Genomic DNA, 18,488 nt, shown 5'->3' on the forward strand with positions numbered 1-18,488 from the left:
TGTGGATTATAAGTGATCAATTTAAGTTCTGCATTCGTTGCAGGAGCTATGATGCGTTATGCACGGATGCCTGCAATCCCGATAATGAACGAGGGAAATGCAAGACTTAAAAGGCTGATGTTAGATTTAGCTAAATATCGGTGGCATAACGGTGATTTAGTATCACATGTGGTCAAGGTCAATCAGATGATACAGGAAATCATCTGGAATGGTTATCTTATGCCGGATTTTGAGAAGGTGCCGGCTTTGATGAACACTTTTCCACCTGAATGGCAAGCGGTGTTGGATCGGCTATGGGAGGTCAACGTGGTCCCGGGTTATAGGAGGCTGGTGGAAGCTTTTGTAAGAGAGCACTATAGGATTGAGTTGGCCAAAACTTCAACCCTTAGATTGAGCGCCACATGGCGTAGAGTAAATGCGCCTTGGTGGCGACATGAATGCTCTCCAAAAGTTTTTCCATGGTTGACAAATGTAATTTCAGTTTTCTCAGATGTTTTGACTGATAGATTAGAAGGGACATTCCCTATTTATTTCTTTGATTAATTATGTAATGTTTACTACCTGATTGTTGTTGATGTAGCAACCGATATGTTAGTTGTATCATGTGAAAGCATTGTTATTTTATTCGATGTTAAGATTTTATTTGCTTTCTGCTATTGCTGGTTGCTGTGGGTAATTAGCTGTGGGTAGTTTAGAAGTTTTTGTAGCTTCATAGAATTGATTTTGCATATGACAATCATATTAATGATAGTTTTAAGTTAGGATTTTGGAGGATGATTGGAAACGTAGTGACCTTTTGATTCTAAAACCTTACTTGAAATTGTTCATTAATATGATGGGTCTGTGCAAAAGGGATGCATAAATGATAGGCATTAATTATTCGTGCATGTATGTCTGATGTATTCAGATCGATGTTTTCAGCAACTAAGAACGTAATTGCTGATATGAACGGCAACAATTGTGAAATATTGAATATGAAGATTCAATATGTGCTGGAAAAGCAAGAAGCACTAGAAGCTCTTGACCATGTTATGGAAGATCTTGAGGATGTTGTGCGCCACCTTGAGCTGGTAGAGGACCACTTAACGGCATGTGAGCTGAAAATAAATATTTGCAATGCTGGTTTTAGCTCAGAAAGGGCTTTGAGCTCTAAGCGCAAGCGTATTGATTCGTTCAATATGTGGGAATGCAAAGGATCAAGTCCTTATTGCAAGAGATCAAGAGTTAACCAACACAAGAGAGGAAAACGTCATCAAGTGAAGAAAATGTCAAGGGTGAGGTGTTACAATTGTGACAAGAAGGGTCACTATGCTCGCGATTGTTGTGAGCCGAAAAAGGTAAACACCTCTTGTACATTTGAGAACTTTGATTATGTGTCAAGTTCTGAATTATTAGCTGAATCCAATTCTTTGTGGACTGTAGATTCAGGAAAGACAGACCATGTAGCGAAGGATAGAGAATCCTTCGTGGAATTCCGACGAATACCAACTGGAACTAAGTGGATCTATGTGGGAAACAACTCCAGAGCTGAAGTTAAAGGGATTGGCACCTGCCAACTGAACATGTGTGGTGGATGCACCTTGTTCCTACATGATGTTCTAAATGCTCTGGAGATTCGTCAAAATTTAAGTGTTTGTTTTGATGTTGGTTAAACTTGGTTTTAGTATGAACTTCCGTAATAACAGTGTAGATTTGTATTTGGATACAAACTACTATGATTGTGGTCACCTTCTAGATGGTTTTATTGTACTAAATGTTGATTGTGGTGATGTCAATATATGTTATTCCCTTGTTTCACGTCTCCTACTTCATATGATAATGATGTGAATGTGTGGCATGCTAGACTTGGTCATATTGGCCAACAACATATGAATAGACTAGCCAAAGAGGGCTTGTTGGGCAATATTGAATAAGTCGATTTGTCCATATGTAAGCATTGCCTAGAAGGGAAAACGACAAGGAAACCATTTGGAAAAGGAAAAAGAGCTGACGTTCCTCTGCATTTAATCCATTCTGATGTTTGTGGTTCAATGAATGTGAGAGGAAGGCATGGGACTGTTTACTTCATCACTTTTAATAGATGATTATACTCGATTCGGATGTGTCTACTTGATTTCTCATAAATCTGAAGCATAAGTTGTTTCAAAAGGTTTATGAACTTGGTTGAAAATCAATTAGACAAGAAAATAAAAGTATTTAGATCCGATCGAGGTCAAGAATATTTATCTGATAAGTTCAGAAAATTATGTGATGAAAAAGGAATAGAAAGACAGTTGTCTATTCCATATACTCCTCAACAAAATGGTGTTGCAGAGAGAAGAAACAGAACCCTACTGGAAATGGTTAGGTCCATGATGGCGCATGCTAACTTACCTATCACCTTTTGGAGTGATGCGTTGTTAACTGCTGCTTATATACTTAACCGGGTGCCTTCCAAATCAGTTAGTTCCACTCCATATGAGTTATGGACAGGTAGAAAACCGGACTTAAGTTTACTTAAGCCATGAGGTTATGCTGCCTATACTCATATGTCCTCTCACAAGTTTGGGAAATTGAGTCCCAGATAAAAGTAGAGTATTTTAATGAGATACTCCGAACACTCGAAAGGGTATGTGTTCATAGGTGAGTAGGAAAGTGGGAGAATAACTGAATTTTGAATCACGGGATGTCACATTCTTAGTGGATGAATTTCTTAAGAAGGGCGAAATAGGGGAAGATTACTTCCTATTTGAAACCTTGGATCAAGATAATGATATTAATGGAGTTCATCCAAGTGGGAGTAATATGAGAAGTGATGAATTGAATTCAACTCATTCTCAATTACAACCATATGATGAGATGATATCGTCATTATCTAATCCGAGTGGGAGCATGATGGGGAATGATGTGCTAAGTGTACAATCTCCCATACGGTGAACAAGTCGCCAAAGTATTCCCCGTCAATGTTTTGACATTGAAAGGGAAACTTTAATGGTTGCTCCACAAAATGAGGATGAGCCAAGAAATATTAATGAGGCTCTGAATTGCCCTAATAAGAAAAAATGGATTCATGCAATGAAAGAGGAAATGGAGTCAATGAAATCAAACCAAGTCTAGGAACTGGTTGATCTTCCAAAAGGACGCAAAGCTATTTGGAACAAGTGGGTTCTCAAAATAAAGCAAAAGGCTGATGGCTCGATAGAAAGGCATAAGGCTCGCCTCGTGGCGAAGGGGTATAATCAACAGGAAGAAATTGATTATAAAGATACATTTTCTCTTGTAGTGAAATTTACCTTGATTCGCATTATTCTGGCAATAGTAACTAGTATGGATCTTGAGTTACATCAAATTGATGTAAAGACTGCTTTCCTCAATGAAGAATTAGAGGAAGGAACATATATGGAACAACCTGATGGTTTCATAGTAAAAGACCAAGAAGAAAAAGTATGTCGACTTTTGAGGTCGATATATGGTCTTAAGCAGTCATCAAGACAATGGTATATACGTTTTCATAATGCCATAATGGCATATGATTTTAAAATGATTGATGAGGATCATTGTGTATATATCAAAAGATCCAATAATCAATTTGTGATCATATCATTATATGTTGATGATATACTGATTGCCGGAAGCAATATGGAGTTGGTTAATACTGTCAAGAGATGGTTGTCTTCCAACTTTGAGATGAAGGATATGGGTAAAGCTGCATACATTCTTGGAGTTAAGATTTTGAGAGATCATTCGAAGAGATCGTTGTCTCTTTCGCAAGAAATCTATATAAATAAGGTTCTTGAACGATTTCGTATGCAAGACTGTAAACCCATAGACACTCCTATTGCAAAAGGTGAAGGATTGAGCCATAGACTGTGCCCAGGGACTCCACAAGAGAAGGAACAAATGAAACATGTTCCTTATGCTAGTGCTGTTGGAAGCTTGATGTACGTTATGAAGTGTACAAGACTTGGCGTATGTTTTATAGTTGGAATGGTGAGCAGATACCAATCCAATCCAGGTCAAGCACAATGGAAAGCCGTTAAAAGAATACTAAGGTATCTAAAGATGACTGCTGATTATACGTTGAGTTATTAAGGAAATGATCTGCAACTCAAAGGCTATTCTGATACTGATTGGAGAGGAGATTTAGATGAAAGAAAATCTATCTCTGGATTTGTTTTCTTACCGAATAATGGCACCATATGTTGGAGCAGTAAGAAACAAAAGAGTATAGCCTTGTCCACGATGTAAGTTGAGTTCGTGGCATTATCAGCAGCAGTGTAAAAAGGTATTTGGCTTAAGAGATTTTTGGATCATTTAGGTGTTATTGGAAGTGCTGCAGATTCATTGTTGGTTAACTGTGATAGCCAAGCAGCAAAAGTGTACACCAAATATCAAAAATATCATGGCAAGACCGAACGCATAGATACCAAGTATAATTTTGTAAAGGATATGGTTGCACGAAAAGACGTGAACTTAGAGTACATACTACGCATAGAATGGTAGCATATCCTATGACAAAGCCAATACCTAGAGATGTGTTTTGTGGCCATATGAAATTTCTAGGATTGCGTAGAGGCTAATGTACTTAATGTTGTAATTTCCCTAAGTGTTCACATTTGATGAATTTATGTTTTCATCATTAATGCCTATGAATCTTTGTTTGATCTTTATGCATCTTAATGCTTAGTGCATTATTTTAAGTTGAAAAAGTATGTCGAACAGATATGAGATTAGCCCACTCACACGAGTAATCGCCTCTATTTACTGTGCGATAAATAGAGATGAGACTGTTTTTAAGCTTATTATCTAGGTGATAATCGAGAGCTCAAGCTTAAAACACGTATGTCGCCTTAACTAGGTGTTAAGATGAGGATATAATGCTTACTATGTCCGAAAGTAAAATACCCCACATATTTTACTTTATCTGTCTACGATGCCAGATGTGAGTTCTGATAAATTTTGTGAATGAGTAAATACGTGAACTCAAGTTAGACATTGGGTATGTCTGAACTATCATATGTACGGTATTGAAAGGTGTAGACATACGCTCCATGGGAAATGAGTTAATACCGTAATACGTATTTCATACTACGTATGCATGAGACGACCAATAAGAGTGGCAAAAAGTTTGATCTCAACTTTTATGCCGTGTGAGACTCTTGAGGAATAGAGTTTCTCAGTTTTAGTCCCCTCATGACTCTTACTTATTCTCAAAATTTCTATTTAGTGTTTGCTATCTTAGGATGTTGCCAATGGTCATAAGTGATTCGATCTAATGGGACATTTCTAGAAAAGCAAGCTGAACTGAAATTGAGAGTTTGAAGGAAGGAGGAAGATCGAATTTGGAGAATCACATTATAGTTTTGTATTCACCGGTTAACCAATTATAACTGTCTTTGGGATAATCATAATTGTGAATACAATATATATATATATATATATATATATATATATATATATATATATATATCATTGTTTAAAAGAGATCAAGAGAGATATAAATGTGATCGATTGATCTAGGGTGCTGCATACTAAATCTACTCGGGATGTGATGCCCATTATGAGCCGCTATATATTCCTAACGAGATGTATGGCAACAAGCTCTCAAAGTATGCTTTGCCGCACGGATTATTCACCGGTATGAATGTTGAAGAGAGGAAAAGAGGATTACTGTTTGGCCCACCATGTTAAGTGAGAGTCTACATGATGGATTTTTCTCGATGGGGTTGAGTAGGGCATCGTCCGCCCATGTTGGTTTTGGACCACCATGTGCGAGTGGGAGATGATGGATTTTTTTCTTTATTGATGGGCCTAAGTTGGCCGGTCCGCCCAAGTTGGGCCCAAAAAGCCCGGCCCATGGGAATAGGGCCCGTGGATGGGGGAAGGTATAAAAGGGAGGAGAGAGAGAGAGAGAGAAGACACCCTTTTGGCCATTCTAACGTGCGCTTCTCACTCTCTCTTTCCCTCCAAACGCTTAAGGCACGTTGTTTCCCTTTTCAAGGCGAATTGACATCATCGGATCGAAATTTCTTCCTCGTTCTTCAAAGATTGGTGTTTAATCTGTGGCTAACAAGGCACGCTCCAATCCGTGGTGTCTTTACGATCGGTGATACATGTTATTCCCGGACTTCATCTTCCGCATTGATTTGGGGGTTCGATTTAGTGTCGAATCCGTTTTTCGGGAATCCGTTATTCCCTACACCAATATTAATTGAAAAGTACACATGGAATGGAATGTCGCATCTTTAACGGCATTATCGGATGGAATCATGAGTGGGGCCAGATTTGAGTACCTACTGAAAATTTATGTTTCTTTTTAGACAAAAACAATTAGAGCCAAAATTAGAACCTGAGCTAAAGTTGGTATTTTTTTTTTTATAAGAAAAATTATTTAGGACAGAATTAGGACTTAAGATAAAGGTGATTTTCTTTTTTGGACCATAAGTAAAACCTGAACTAAAGTTGGTGCCTTTTAAGATAATTGGATCGACACAACGAGATACAAGTCCTCGGAATAAATTAATTCAACAAAACCGGCAGTGATCGCAGGGATTACAAATTCATTTTGAGGGGAGTAGGTCTTATGTTGATTTGGCATCTCTTTTGTTGCCGTAATTCATCTTCGTACCATCGCACATCAATCCTCTCGAACCAGTTCCCTCTTTTTAATCCCATAAGGGCTTTCACACAAAACTTCTGCTTCTCCACCTTGGCATGTCGTTGGCCCCCACCAGACAATTCTACCGTGCTCTTCTCAAGAAGCGAGGATCTGCAACAACCCAAACGGAGGAAACTGAGTTTCCCTCTAGAAACTGTCGATTGTGTGGAAAAGAATACAGAGGCGAGTGCGACAATTTAGAGCATCAGAAATTACCAGTTCGACGTTGTAATCGCTAAAGGGACAACAATTGAGACTTCTGGTCAATGCCGTTGAAGATGAACGTCCCGGACATGGGAACAAATTGTTTCGTTATGAGCTACAACAAACAGAGAACGTGGCTTTAAAGCAAAATATAGCATCTCGGTTCCGATATATAACCAAAAGAAGAGCTGAGTAATAGCCCGAGCTATTTGGAGCACTCGACATCAACGAATTAACTAACGAAGCTATGGTGAACAGAGATGATGATGCAACCTTGATCACTTCCTGAGACGCAACTCCTCCAATGAAAGCAGCAACAGCGTGAAGCTCTGCAGCACCAAACCGGCACATTTCACTAATAAGATCCTCAGTCAAGGTTTGGCCATTGCAGCCCAAGTCGCTGAGAAGACTGACTGCTGCTGTCTTCAACCGAGATATATCCTCGTCCATCTCACTGCAGTGCATTCACCATGCAGAGAAATGCAGTGATCAGGTAATGACTTTTAAAAAGCTTGCTGGAGGAAAAATGGTAGATTCAATATCGGCAATACTTACCCATCAAACTCTCCAGGAAAGCTGTTATAATTAGCAGCAAACCGGTCAACAGCTCGAAGCAGTATATAGAACCCCACAGCAACACTGATTGACAAGAACCACAGATTTTCAGATGACAGGCAAAAATGATAGTCTTTTCCAGCAATAAAATTTATTTGCTAGTCAACTTGAAAAAATTAGTGGAAGATTGAAACAAGCCATGTGGTTGAGCCAAGATTAACATGGATCAAACCTGCACTAGCCAAGTCCAATTTGATCCAGAAGATACATGAACTTTGACTCAAGCAAGTGTCAGCAGAAAAAGAAAAAAAATTAAAGCCTAATAATGGGAAATAAAATGAATCGTCCGGGGTTAAGAACAGCCCGTGCTGTCAAGGATTAATTCCAAAAGAATAAATGCCATTCCATGTGACTGGTACCAGCTTTACCAATGTACTTTTCTAAGCACACTGACCATTCCATGTCATAACGAAGCATTCACCACATCCCAACAAAGTAACAATAAAAATGTATTTAAGGGAAAAGCTGTTATCATGGAAAAAGATAAGTTAGTGAGGATAATTTTATGATGAGTATCTTCAGAATTTCTGGTAGAACAGATGGACTCTTGAATTTATCTTTCAAGGATGAGGTCCATGACTGATTGATGAGCACCCCAAAAGAGTGCTTAGAAGACCTTGAATAAATTGTGAACTTCTAATTCTTTGTTGGAGAGAGGGGCTCTAGGTCTCACGATCTAAGCATGCCTATGAAGCATTTGCAACTGCATATTTCAGCAGGAAAATAATTTAAGGGATATAAGCTAAAACCTATCTTACATGTATTCTTCATCTGCTAAATACTTCTGAAGTTCTGATAGGACTGGAGAATTAAACTCGTCCTCGACTAGGCGATACCTGCATACCTACAGCTGAAAAATGTTATCTCTTCATTTTCGGGAAAGGAAAAGAAGAGACTTAAGAGAAGTGATAAACAAAAACGAAAAAAATGGATTCTAATAATGCTACATAATTGAATCCAGGAGGGAAAAAATCTGAACTAGGCAGCAATTTTAGCTTATATGTAGAAACTTACAACAGGAGTCAACAGCAAAACAGTTAAGGAGCACACAAGCAAACTCAGCAGCATCACTAATCTCAATGGACTCCAAAGCGGCTTTGATAAGCTTACCTTACACCATTCTACTCTGAATTTACTATTTAATGCAGTACACCAATTTTAAGCATGAACTAAATCATGTAAAAAATAACTCACTTTGAGTTTTCGTGCATTTCTGCAGAAGCTTCGAATAGTTTGTTTTGAAATCATCTTTGTCTCTCTACCAATTTTCTTCAAATGATTCCTCACTCGTTGCTCCATAACAAGAAAGTCAGCCTCTGCCTTAGCTTGGTAGATCTTCTGCAGGTTTACATAATGTCTGCAAAATAGAAATGATACAGAAGACATGTCACCAAATTCTTCTCACACAATGGAGAACAAAAACAGCATCATTCATTCCTAAGCCACTAACTCTGTTGAAGATGTCATATCTGGTATTGAACCCTCAAGGGGTGCCTCTCCAGCACCTTCATTTGCAATAAATTCCTGCAAAGATAAAGCAACATGATGCATGAAATTCCATCTTAGGAACAAAATATATCTTGCTGGAAAGTCATAAGTCAGCCAGAAGTTCTACAGGCAGATCAGCACAAATAGCAATTGAAATTTTCCACAAACAAGGGTAGTAGGAAATGGAACCTAATTATAAATCTAAAACTCCATTGTATTGTAAACATTGTGCTTCTAATTGATGAGGTTCTATTGAACTTCTACTCGTAGATCTCAAATCACAGCAACTCAAAGAGACCTGGAAAAGGAAGATCTCTTTTCAGTGTCTACCCACTGAGAGATGATGCAAGCATTCTCCTAAGAAATAAATAACAAGAACATGTCCTCTGAAATGGAAGAAAGACATGCACGGGTTTAAATGAACAAGTTCCGGGGTTCAGTTCAAACCCTTATCGCATCCTGTTAAATGTATTTGCACTATACTTGTCATTTAAACCATTCAAAGACATGTCAAGTACGATACAACAAGAAATCCATGCGAATTACCAGTTCAGTAAAGATAACTTCCCCCCTCCCCAACCCAAAAGCAGGATCAATGGAAAAACAAAGCAGAGATCAAGGGAGTGATCATGTTCATTTCATAAGGGGGCAAACATAAGGAACTGGGACAATTTGTCATTTACCAAATTTCCAGTAGAGTGATCCTGTAACGAGTCATATTGAAAGGGAAAATTACTCAATCAATCCTAAACCCTTTGTGTAGACGCTATTTCAGTCCCAACTTTCCAATTATGTCAATGTAGTCCTAAACTAATTTAGAAAATTCCAATGTAATCATTCCAGTCAATTTTGTTCTAATATTGCTAATTTGGTATTTGGTCATCGCTAGAAGTCCTTAATGGCATGGCTGGTGATTTGACATGGACAAGCATAGACAAACTATGCCATTTTGCTTAATCTTTTGAATTTTCTTTCTTCTTTGTTTTTAATTTCTCCTTTCCCTTCTACAATTCTTTTGTGGCACTGTTCATCTTCACCTTCTTCGTATTAACAATACCACCATCTTCATCTTCCCATTACTATTCATCTTCAAAACAAGCCACTAACCCATTTGGACCTAGGATAGACCTAGAGCCAAGGCCGACTAGCCCCCTGAGCTAAGCCTTAGACCTTGACTGTCCCCAATGCCACGTGTCCTCATCCTCACCTGTCCCGTTGCCGCTTAAAGGCCATTGATCTCACTTGTCCCTCGAGCCAAGCCTTGGTAGCTGTTATTTGAAGATCTCTTGTCAACAATCATCTGGAATCCGATTCTTAATAACTTTGACTATTACTGCTTTTCCGATTCTGGGTGCAATATGAGATGGTGTATCTCCATAGCTCAACCATTCATCATCTTCAACCCAAGATTCATTGTCTTCAACCCATGATTCATCCTCTTCGAGATTGCTTCAAGCTATGGAACGAAAATTGAAAGTAAATGGAACTTCTCGCACATTGTCTTCAACCTAAGATTCCTCATTTTTTGTCCTTTTTCCTTTGGGAAAATGTTACAAATGGTCCCTGAACTTTCATCTAATGTTTAATTTCATTTATGAGCTTTCGATTTGATCAATTTAGTCCCTCAACTATTAACAAATGTTCCATCTAGTCCTTTCGTGTATTCAAATTGTTAAGTGATAACGTGGAGCATTAATTGATGATGTGGAACTAAGTTGAATTACTAGAATTAGGAGTCAATATATATCTTAAAAAAGGAAAACAAATTAAGGGTCAACTAGAAATGAGAGCACTAATCACAAAAGCAGAGAGAAAAAGTGGTATGTATCTCTTTGTTGGATGGTGGCCACAATTTGACCTGTTTTAAAGGTAATTTCCACGTGGATATTCCACATGTCATTTTTTATTTTATATTTAAGAGACTAAAAGCCATGTAAGCCAATTCCGTTAACTTTAACTAATGGAGGGACGAAATTGGTCAATTTTCAAATAGTCAGGGACTAGATCGGACATTTATCCATAATTCAATGACCAAATTGAACAAATTAAAAGTCTAGGGACAAGATTGCACATTAAGTAGAAGTTTAGAGACTGTTTGAGACATTTTCCCTTTTTCTTTTAAGGCATTTCAGGGGTTTCTTGTAATCTTGAGGAGCTGATTCAGGAGATATCCTTGACCAAGAAAAGCATACTAATTCCATTTTGTGCCAAATTTTTCCCCTCTAATTCTATGTAAATGCTTCGCTTCATGATTTTTTTTCTCACCCCCATAGGATTCAAGGTCACTGAGCCCCCACGACCTCAATTCGAGGTCGTCGTCCATGGCGGCTCAACCTTAGATTCAAGTTCGCTGAACCCCCACAACCTCAAAAGCCATGGACAACCTTGACCAAGGTTGTCATCCATGGTGTCTTGACCTTAGATTCGAGGTCGTCTAACCCTCACAACCTCAATCCAAGATCAAAGAAGCCATGAACTACCTCGACCAAGGTTGTTGAGTCGTCTCAATGGTGGCTCAACCTTCTCTTGTGAAGCTCATAGGCTGCAAGTCTCGTTTGTGCAGATTTCCCTTGTCCTCACCCTTTTAGCTTCACTCGTGAAGATTTCCCTCCATCTTCAGAAAAGCAACATAGAAAAGAAGAAGATGAACAGTAGTGCGGAAAAGGGGAAAAAATCAGAAAAATAAAGAAAACAACATAGTTTTGATTGAGTTGCACATGCCAGATCACTCGCTATGCTACGTAGGACAGCTGACAAAGACTATACCACCTCGTCCGCAATTTCCAACGGCAATTAACCACAAGGGCAACATTGGAATTTAACATAAAGGTTTAAGACTACATTGGAAAATTTAAGACTGGATTGGCATCAGTACAATAGGCTTAGGACTAATTAGGTAATTTTTCCAATTGAAAAGCATCACTCCAAAAGACTCCACAACCCATCCACCAGGACCTCCAATCCAAATTGATTGGTATAAAGTACCAGCTAAACCATGTCAAAATTGAACGAATAGCTATAAATGTTACAGACAAGACTTGGGATAACTACCTTCAAAGCTGCCACCATCACCCAAAAATCTGATGAATTATGATGAAGTTCTGCAGCACTATCGTCTATTATCTGCTTCAATTCTTGACCTGGTAAAGAAACAAGATTGACTAAGTCACTGTTCACATGCAGCAGCAACAGCTCGATTTTATTACAAGAAAACTGCTTATAAATAATACATGGAGCAAGCATTACTTTTCCACTCACAAAGATCCATCCATATTGAAGATGCCATGGGAAGGCACTTGAAAATGGGAACAAGAAAGTCAGGCATCGAACAATTAATATATATGAGGGGCCTATAGGCAAATGCTATATCCATACGTGGAACAGTGAGCTTTAGGATTTAGATGGCAATTGAAACATATAAAAGTTCATCACGAAATAATAGCTAGGGGAATAGAGCAAAGAAATAAAATCATATATGCGCTTTTTGGGGGGAAAAAAAGAATTTAAATGGGAAAAATAATGTATGGAAGGTATCTATGCCAACGGAACAAGAAAGGACCCTTACTAACAAAAGAGGATGGATGGGCAGCAAGAACCTTTTAATGAGAAATGTAGGGCATATTAAGACCGATCCACAAAATTTGTTTACCACATACTACAATAAAGTGTAAGTAGATATATCTGAATAAGTGAACCATATTGAAGCATGGACAATGCCACTTGTAAATTAATTATGTAAATCAATCTTTGTATCTCTAATATTATTTTTAAGAAGTATAGAGGTGACATATCATCTCAGACAAAGTGCACGTCTAACCTTGTGTGTAAGGTTTAAGATGGCATAATCAACCATATGAGCAATTTAACAAAATTTGCCACCAAAAAAATAGTCAAAGCAATTGGATCCATTAAGACCAATATAATTAGAAAAACTCTGTTCTTGCTTGGATAGAAATAGAACAAAGAACTTCTACCCAGCTCCCCACAGTAACTGCAAGCAAGCCCTATTAAGAAATATTGCTTATCAGGAATATAGCTATGCATGAGGTTGTTTAACCCGTCACCGAAAGAGGTCTCGATGAATGTCGCTTCTATCCTCATAATAACAATATGCTTACTTCTACAACTTACTAATTCCTTGAGGAGCAAAGACCTTAAAGGATGCCTCGACAGCTTCCCTGTAGTTGTCTTCGTCCAATGCAATCATCCTGGATTTCAGAAGCTCCTGAAATGTTCAATATCATTAATATCTTCTGTTACAGCCTATCATGAGCAAAGTGATTCAGTATAAAACATCAAAACTGAATACAAACCTTAAATTCTTTCTTCTCTTCTCTAGTTGATGGAAGCCTGCCGTTGTGAGAGTCTGCCCATTCATTTGCCATCTTAACAAGAATGACAACATAAGGTATGTGCTTGTGAGCAACTGGATCTGCAGTGGTCAGATCAATGCCTTCTGCAAACCTGACATGGTATATTTTAGTCATAAATGATGACCTTATCTACATGCACTGCTTGTATGATGTATGGAAGAACAGAATGGACTATGTTTATGACATAGCATGAAGCAGAAGAAGTTTTCTAGTTAGTTGAAGCATTTTGACATTTATGAAACCAAAGAGTCATGTGTCTTCAGTAATAAAATGCAAACCTCTTCAATTCGGGCCATGGATTATTTAAACGAAGGTCATCCAGAAAATGATCTGGCTTTGACTCAATTATCATATGCTCCTGCTACAAAAAGGGATGTTAGATATAGCGCATATTTGTAACAGTATATGCACAGATTTCTGTCTGACTCAATACACGTTTCTCAGTTCAACATTATAAAGAAATCTGCAATTCTAATTCGAGCAAATCACATCACTTGATAACAAACCAGTGTTATTTTAGAAGTCAAAAGTTGGGATTACAAGAACATTACTTTTACACTGATCCGCACAAGTCCCGTAAGTCCATAGGAACGAGCAAATATCAACTTCACATTTGCCTCTCTACAAATTCTATCGAGCTTGATCATAGAGTCTTCTACCAGCTGAAAGAGCAATTACGAGGATTCAATTGTGCACTCAGAAGAATAAAAAACAAGTATCTACTGCAAGAATAGTACAGTTCTTAATGCTACAATCAAGCAAAATGGATTTTGAAAATTTACATGGAACAACTAAAGAGAGCATACAACAGTAGCTTACAACTTCATACCTGAGTAGCCACCACCAAAGTAAACTGAGAGAAGAATGAAGAGTTTGTCTCAATTAGAGCCTGAGGATACTCCTCAATAAACTTTGCTTTAACTGCATCATTCAACTCTTGAAGGAAAGAGCACACACACTTTGCCTTGGATTCCCCAACGCTCGATTCATCCACTAAAGTTTGCAGAGCCATTGAGAATGTAGGAAAAAAAAATCCCAAAAGAAACTGGAAGGATAGCACAGTTAAGGCACAAACCCATGAAGTTATTCCCAAGGTCCCCGACTTCAACTTTCGATCCATCAACCACAGTGATGCTCCCGACCCCTCCAAGAACAAGATTTTTTAACGTCTCAGAGCCAGTAGGACCACAATTAAGCAAACATATACTGGCTTTCTCGAGAGCAGCCTGACCTTGCTCACCCCAGATCCTGAGGTATCAATATATTCACATAAAAACATGTGGAAACACGACAGAGTACTTTACAGTGACCAAAGGATCTACATGCAAGTTAAAGACCATCGACATTTAACAAAGAAATGGCAAAGGTTTCTCTATCAAGTTGACCTCCACCTCTTTAAGCGAACCATGTTGCATTAAGTCGATCAATACCGAAAAAACTAAACTCCTCTTTCAATGAACACTTCAGCACTCTCAGGCAAACTGTAATGCAATTCCAACAAAATGAAGTAATCGATAAAATGTGAATTTCTCCGTATCTAAGGCCCTAGGTGCAATCGAATGGATGAATTGCCAATATCAGAAGCGTAGCTAAAAACTTCAAACACACAGAACTTTCCACTCAACGCGTTGCCAAGTGCAACCTCGGACTCTCGTCAAAACAAAATTAGGTCTGCGAAAGTTCTCTTCCACTCTCGCTAAATCAAATCTGCCATATTCTAATTTTTATCGAGTCAGGACGGGAATAATCCAGGAAACATCGAGCTACAACAAAAGCACTCGATAGACAGGAAGCTGCAAGCGGAGTACCGGAGCTGGCGATCGTATTTGATTTTCGGCTCGGCCATCGCGGTCCGATCGTCCGGTGACTAACAAGCGGAGAAGCTTCGGTCACTTGCGACGAACCGACGCCTCAGCATAAAAAACAGCGAGTGTCCTACTCAGCTCCGGAGAACCGCCTCGTCCGAAAACCCGTCGCTCGAGCCTGCGAGTGAAGCGGAAAGGACCTGCGAGCACCGCGAAAGCTTCAGTCGCCGGCCAGGAGGCACGAACGTCCGGAGACCGCGCTCAGGCGCGAGATCTCTCGCCGGCGAACGAACGATCGATCGATCGCCGGCGCATGGCGCTGGAGGAGAAGAAAGAGAGAGAGAGAGAGAGAGAGAGAGAGAGAGAGATTTACCTGGGAAGGGGATCGATAGCTGCGCGCGCTCGAGCGGGCGAGCAGAGCTCGCAGCGAGGAGGGAAGTGAGGGGAGGCGTTCGGCTGCTTAGAGCCTAGGCTATGTTTCGGCCGAGCGGAGTCGAGTCGAACAGTGAGAGTACGGTGGGCCCGTATCGGCATGGGCCTCCCTCAGGGCCCATCTTTTCCCTGTATGCATTCCCTTTTTCCATTTCGAGGAACTTTGCAAGGAAAAATGATATAAATTATTCATGAGCTTAGCCTCTGTTTATAATATAATCTCTCAAATTTTAATTTATTAAATAAGGGTTCCTGAAATTTTGGTGCATGAAAAATGTTCAATGTTATCATTTCATTAATTCAAATTCTGAGAAAATACTGAATATTTTTGTATAGTTTATGGATTAAATTGAGCATATCCTATGATCATATTGAACAAATTAAAAGTTCATGTACCACATTAAACATCATGTTAAAGTTCATGAACCAAGTTGAATGAATCAAAAGCTCATGAATTGCTTACACATTGTATCAAAGTTTAGAAATCATTGTGTTATTATCCCAACTTGAAAATACAATTGCTTCACTCATCCAAGTATATGACATGTTGGATCATTGCATTCGTGTATTTTCTCTCGTGCCAAATAGGCATCAGCTAATACATGCGTGGGCAAGTGATTTTGGATTATACAGATTTTTGCGGTTAAGTGCATGGGATAGTGTATGGAAATGGAAGTCGAAGGATAAAATACAAAATAAAAGATAGATTACAATCCCACCAAGGTCTAAAGAATGTGCCACTAACCAAAATGAAGATCATGATAAATGAAGTTAATTGCCAAGGCTTAAAGGACAAACCACCTAGCAATTGTAAAGGACTTCAGGACAAGAGGAGCTCATCATCAAGACCCAAAGGAAAATCCACCAACTCAGGATAATCCACTCTCCAAGGATAAATAGATCAAAATAAGAGTTATCCATTCTCCAAAGATATTTACTCAAGTAGAGAAAATCCCATGTATTTTCATTCATCAAATCTTGCCTAGTTACAATTGAGAGATTTGCTCTATTTATAGGAGGAAGACAACTTAAGAAATAGAAAAACAATAAATAGGCATGGGAACTAGCCTATCCTTAAAGACCTAGGAACTTAAAACTTTTACTCTTGGAACTTACATAAAATTAAAGACTCCTATGAAAATAGCGATGCATTTAATGACTTGGGAACTTGCATTCTTGATTCTTCAACCTTGCAAAATTCGTGCTCCCAAACTTCATCCAATAACCAAGGAAGTTGGTTGGCCTCCCATTAATATGTTGTAAATAAACTTCGAGATCAGCAACTAATAAATCATACTGAGAAATCAGTGACTAATATATCATACCGAGAATTCGGTAACTCATTAACCATTGGTGTCGATAACTTCGGTGACTCATTAATCATTAGTACTGATAACTTTAGCATAATAGTTTGGTACCGCTTTAGTTTGAAATTTCAATCTCAACCCATTGAAGCACGTTATACTCAAATTCTAACTTGACTAGCAATGATGGTGCTAAGTGGGCTGATGGAGTCAAGTTGGATGCTTTCGCATCATCGGCAACTAGACAACCAGGTATTTCACTAGACAGTCGTCGTAGGACACAGCACATTACGTTGAAGAGAATTCATAGAACTTGATAATACTCATTTTGGAGCTAGCAAGTGAGGTGTTGATCGTATTGATATGTCGTCACTCAGGTTGTTATCTATTATCGAATTCGCTAGCTCGACAAGGTTGACATATGGCAAAAGGTGAGATGCTTAGGCGGCAATCTCTCGACTAGAATATTAGGACCGGCCTAGTGAGATCAATAAACATGAGGGCTTTTAAAACCTCAGAGACAATGACAACGTCAAAGTGACCAATTTGAAGCAAACGTGCTAGAACAAAGTCAATGACAGAGTAGAGGCGTCGTTTCGGATGACAAAAAGGATCCCATGCCAATAGGCGTGACACTCGATGGTGCCATCGCTCCTCCAAAATTATCAGGTCAGCATATATTCTTCTGCGGCGGCTTCCTAGGAAAGCCTTAGGCCACCAAGGCCAACTATGTTTCACCACGTCCAAACTGAACCTTTGCTTGTGTGATGCGATTAGTAACTTCTAGCGATGATCGGAATCATATATTTCACTTAGAGGATTGGCGTAATGTTCGTATCAGCCTCGGGTAAGTAGATGTTTGAGTCTTCGTTTACTTGTTTAGAGGCATTTAATCTCTCATTTCGCTGTGGAGTAATTTGATCCGGGCCTTCTAAGTTTCAAGAGTCCGTTCGAGATCCGGGAACCTCTCTGTCCGCAAGAAAATAGCCTGCCAGGGACAGGGCACGAGCTAGCTTTAATTGCCGCTGTCATGAACAATCTTCATGGGCAAGATTGGCGAGCTACATATGGTTCAATAGCGATCGAATTCCATGAGATGGTTCTCTCTAGCTCAAGTGAAGGCAAAATTGCTCAATTGGCGAAAAGTACACAAAATATGCTCATAAGGATATAGACGAATACACTTAGGGTGCGTTTGGCACCAGCTTTGCCAAATACCTTTGGGTACCCAAAGTCCATTTGCCCAAATATTGGGTGTTTGGGAAAAAATTTTAGACCTGCCTTGAAGAAATGCTGGCCTTCCAAAGGCTGAAAGCCCAAGGTAGGTTCTAGGCTGCCTTGGGCTTTCAGCATTTTCAGAAGGCCCGATGCACTGTTCATCTTCCCCTTCGTTGAATTCTCAGATGTCGGCAGGCGAGGTGGCGAATCGGCCGGCGAGGTGGCGATGGGTCGGCGATGGGTTAGAGAGAGGCCGACAACCGTCGCCACACCCGGCGACCATCATCGACCCGGTCGCGCGACCCGGATCGGGTCGCGGAGGTCGCCCGTGTCGCGGCGAGGTCGTCGCCACGACCTCCGTGACCCACGACCTCGCCGCGACACGGATCTGGTCGCGGAGGTCGCGGCGACC

The 18,488-nt window shown here is 39.5% G+C and overlaps 1 protein-coding gene across 2 annotated transcripts; it reads right to left on the reverse strand.

Moving 5' to 3' along the window:
• Window positions 1-6,424: 6,424 nt before the first annotated feature.
• LOC104435410 (NEDD8-activating enzyme E1 regulatory subunit AXR1) lies at window positions 6,425-15,599 on the reverse strand. 2 transcript variants are annotated; one of them, XM_010048186.3, is made up of 16 exons: window positions 15,496-15,599; window positions 15,126-15,322; window positions 14,393-14,461; window positions 14,147-14,310; window positions 13,869-13,979; window positions 13,596-13,675; window positions 13,258-13,408; window positions 13,076-13,169; window positions 11,996-12,084; window positions 8,907-8,980; window positions 8,651-8,813; window positions 8,215-8,300; window positions 7,397-7,480; window positions 7,115-7,295; window positions 6,854-6,956; window positions 6,425-6,748 (listed from the first exon to the last, which is right to left on the reverse strand). In XM_010048186.3, exons 3-15 carry the CDS (start codon window positions 14,394-14,396, stop codon window positions 6,873-6,875), a joined length of 1,365 nt encoding a protein of 454 aa, XP_010046488.1. In that variant the 5' UTR covers window positions 14,397-14,461; window positions 15,126-15,322; window positions 15,496-15,599; the 3' UTR covers window positions 6,425-6,748; window positions 6,854-6,872. The 2 variants fall into 2 exon arrangements, with proteins under 2 accessions (XP_010046488.1, XP_010046470.1); XM_010048168.3 differs by having other exon boundaries at window positions 14,393-14,565.
• Between the last annotated feature and the right edge of the window lie 2,889 nt (window positions 15,600-18,488).

This window comes from Eucalyptus grandis, chromosome 1 (genome assembly GCF_016545825.1).
Source record: "Eucalyptus grandis isolate ANBG69807.140 chromosome 1, ASM1654582v1, whole genome shotgun sequence".
NCBI classification, from domain to species: domain Eukaryota; kingdom Viridiplantae; phylum Streptophyta; class Magnoliopsida; order Myrtales; family Myrtaceae; genus Eucalyptus; species Eucalyptus grandis.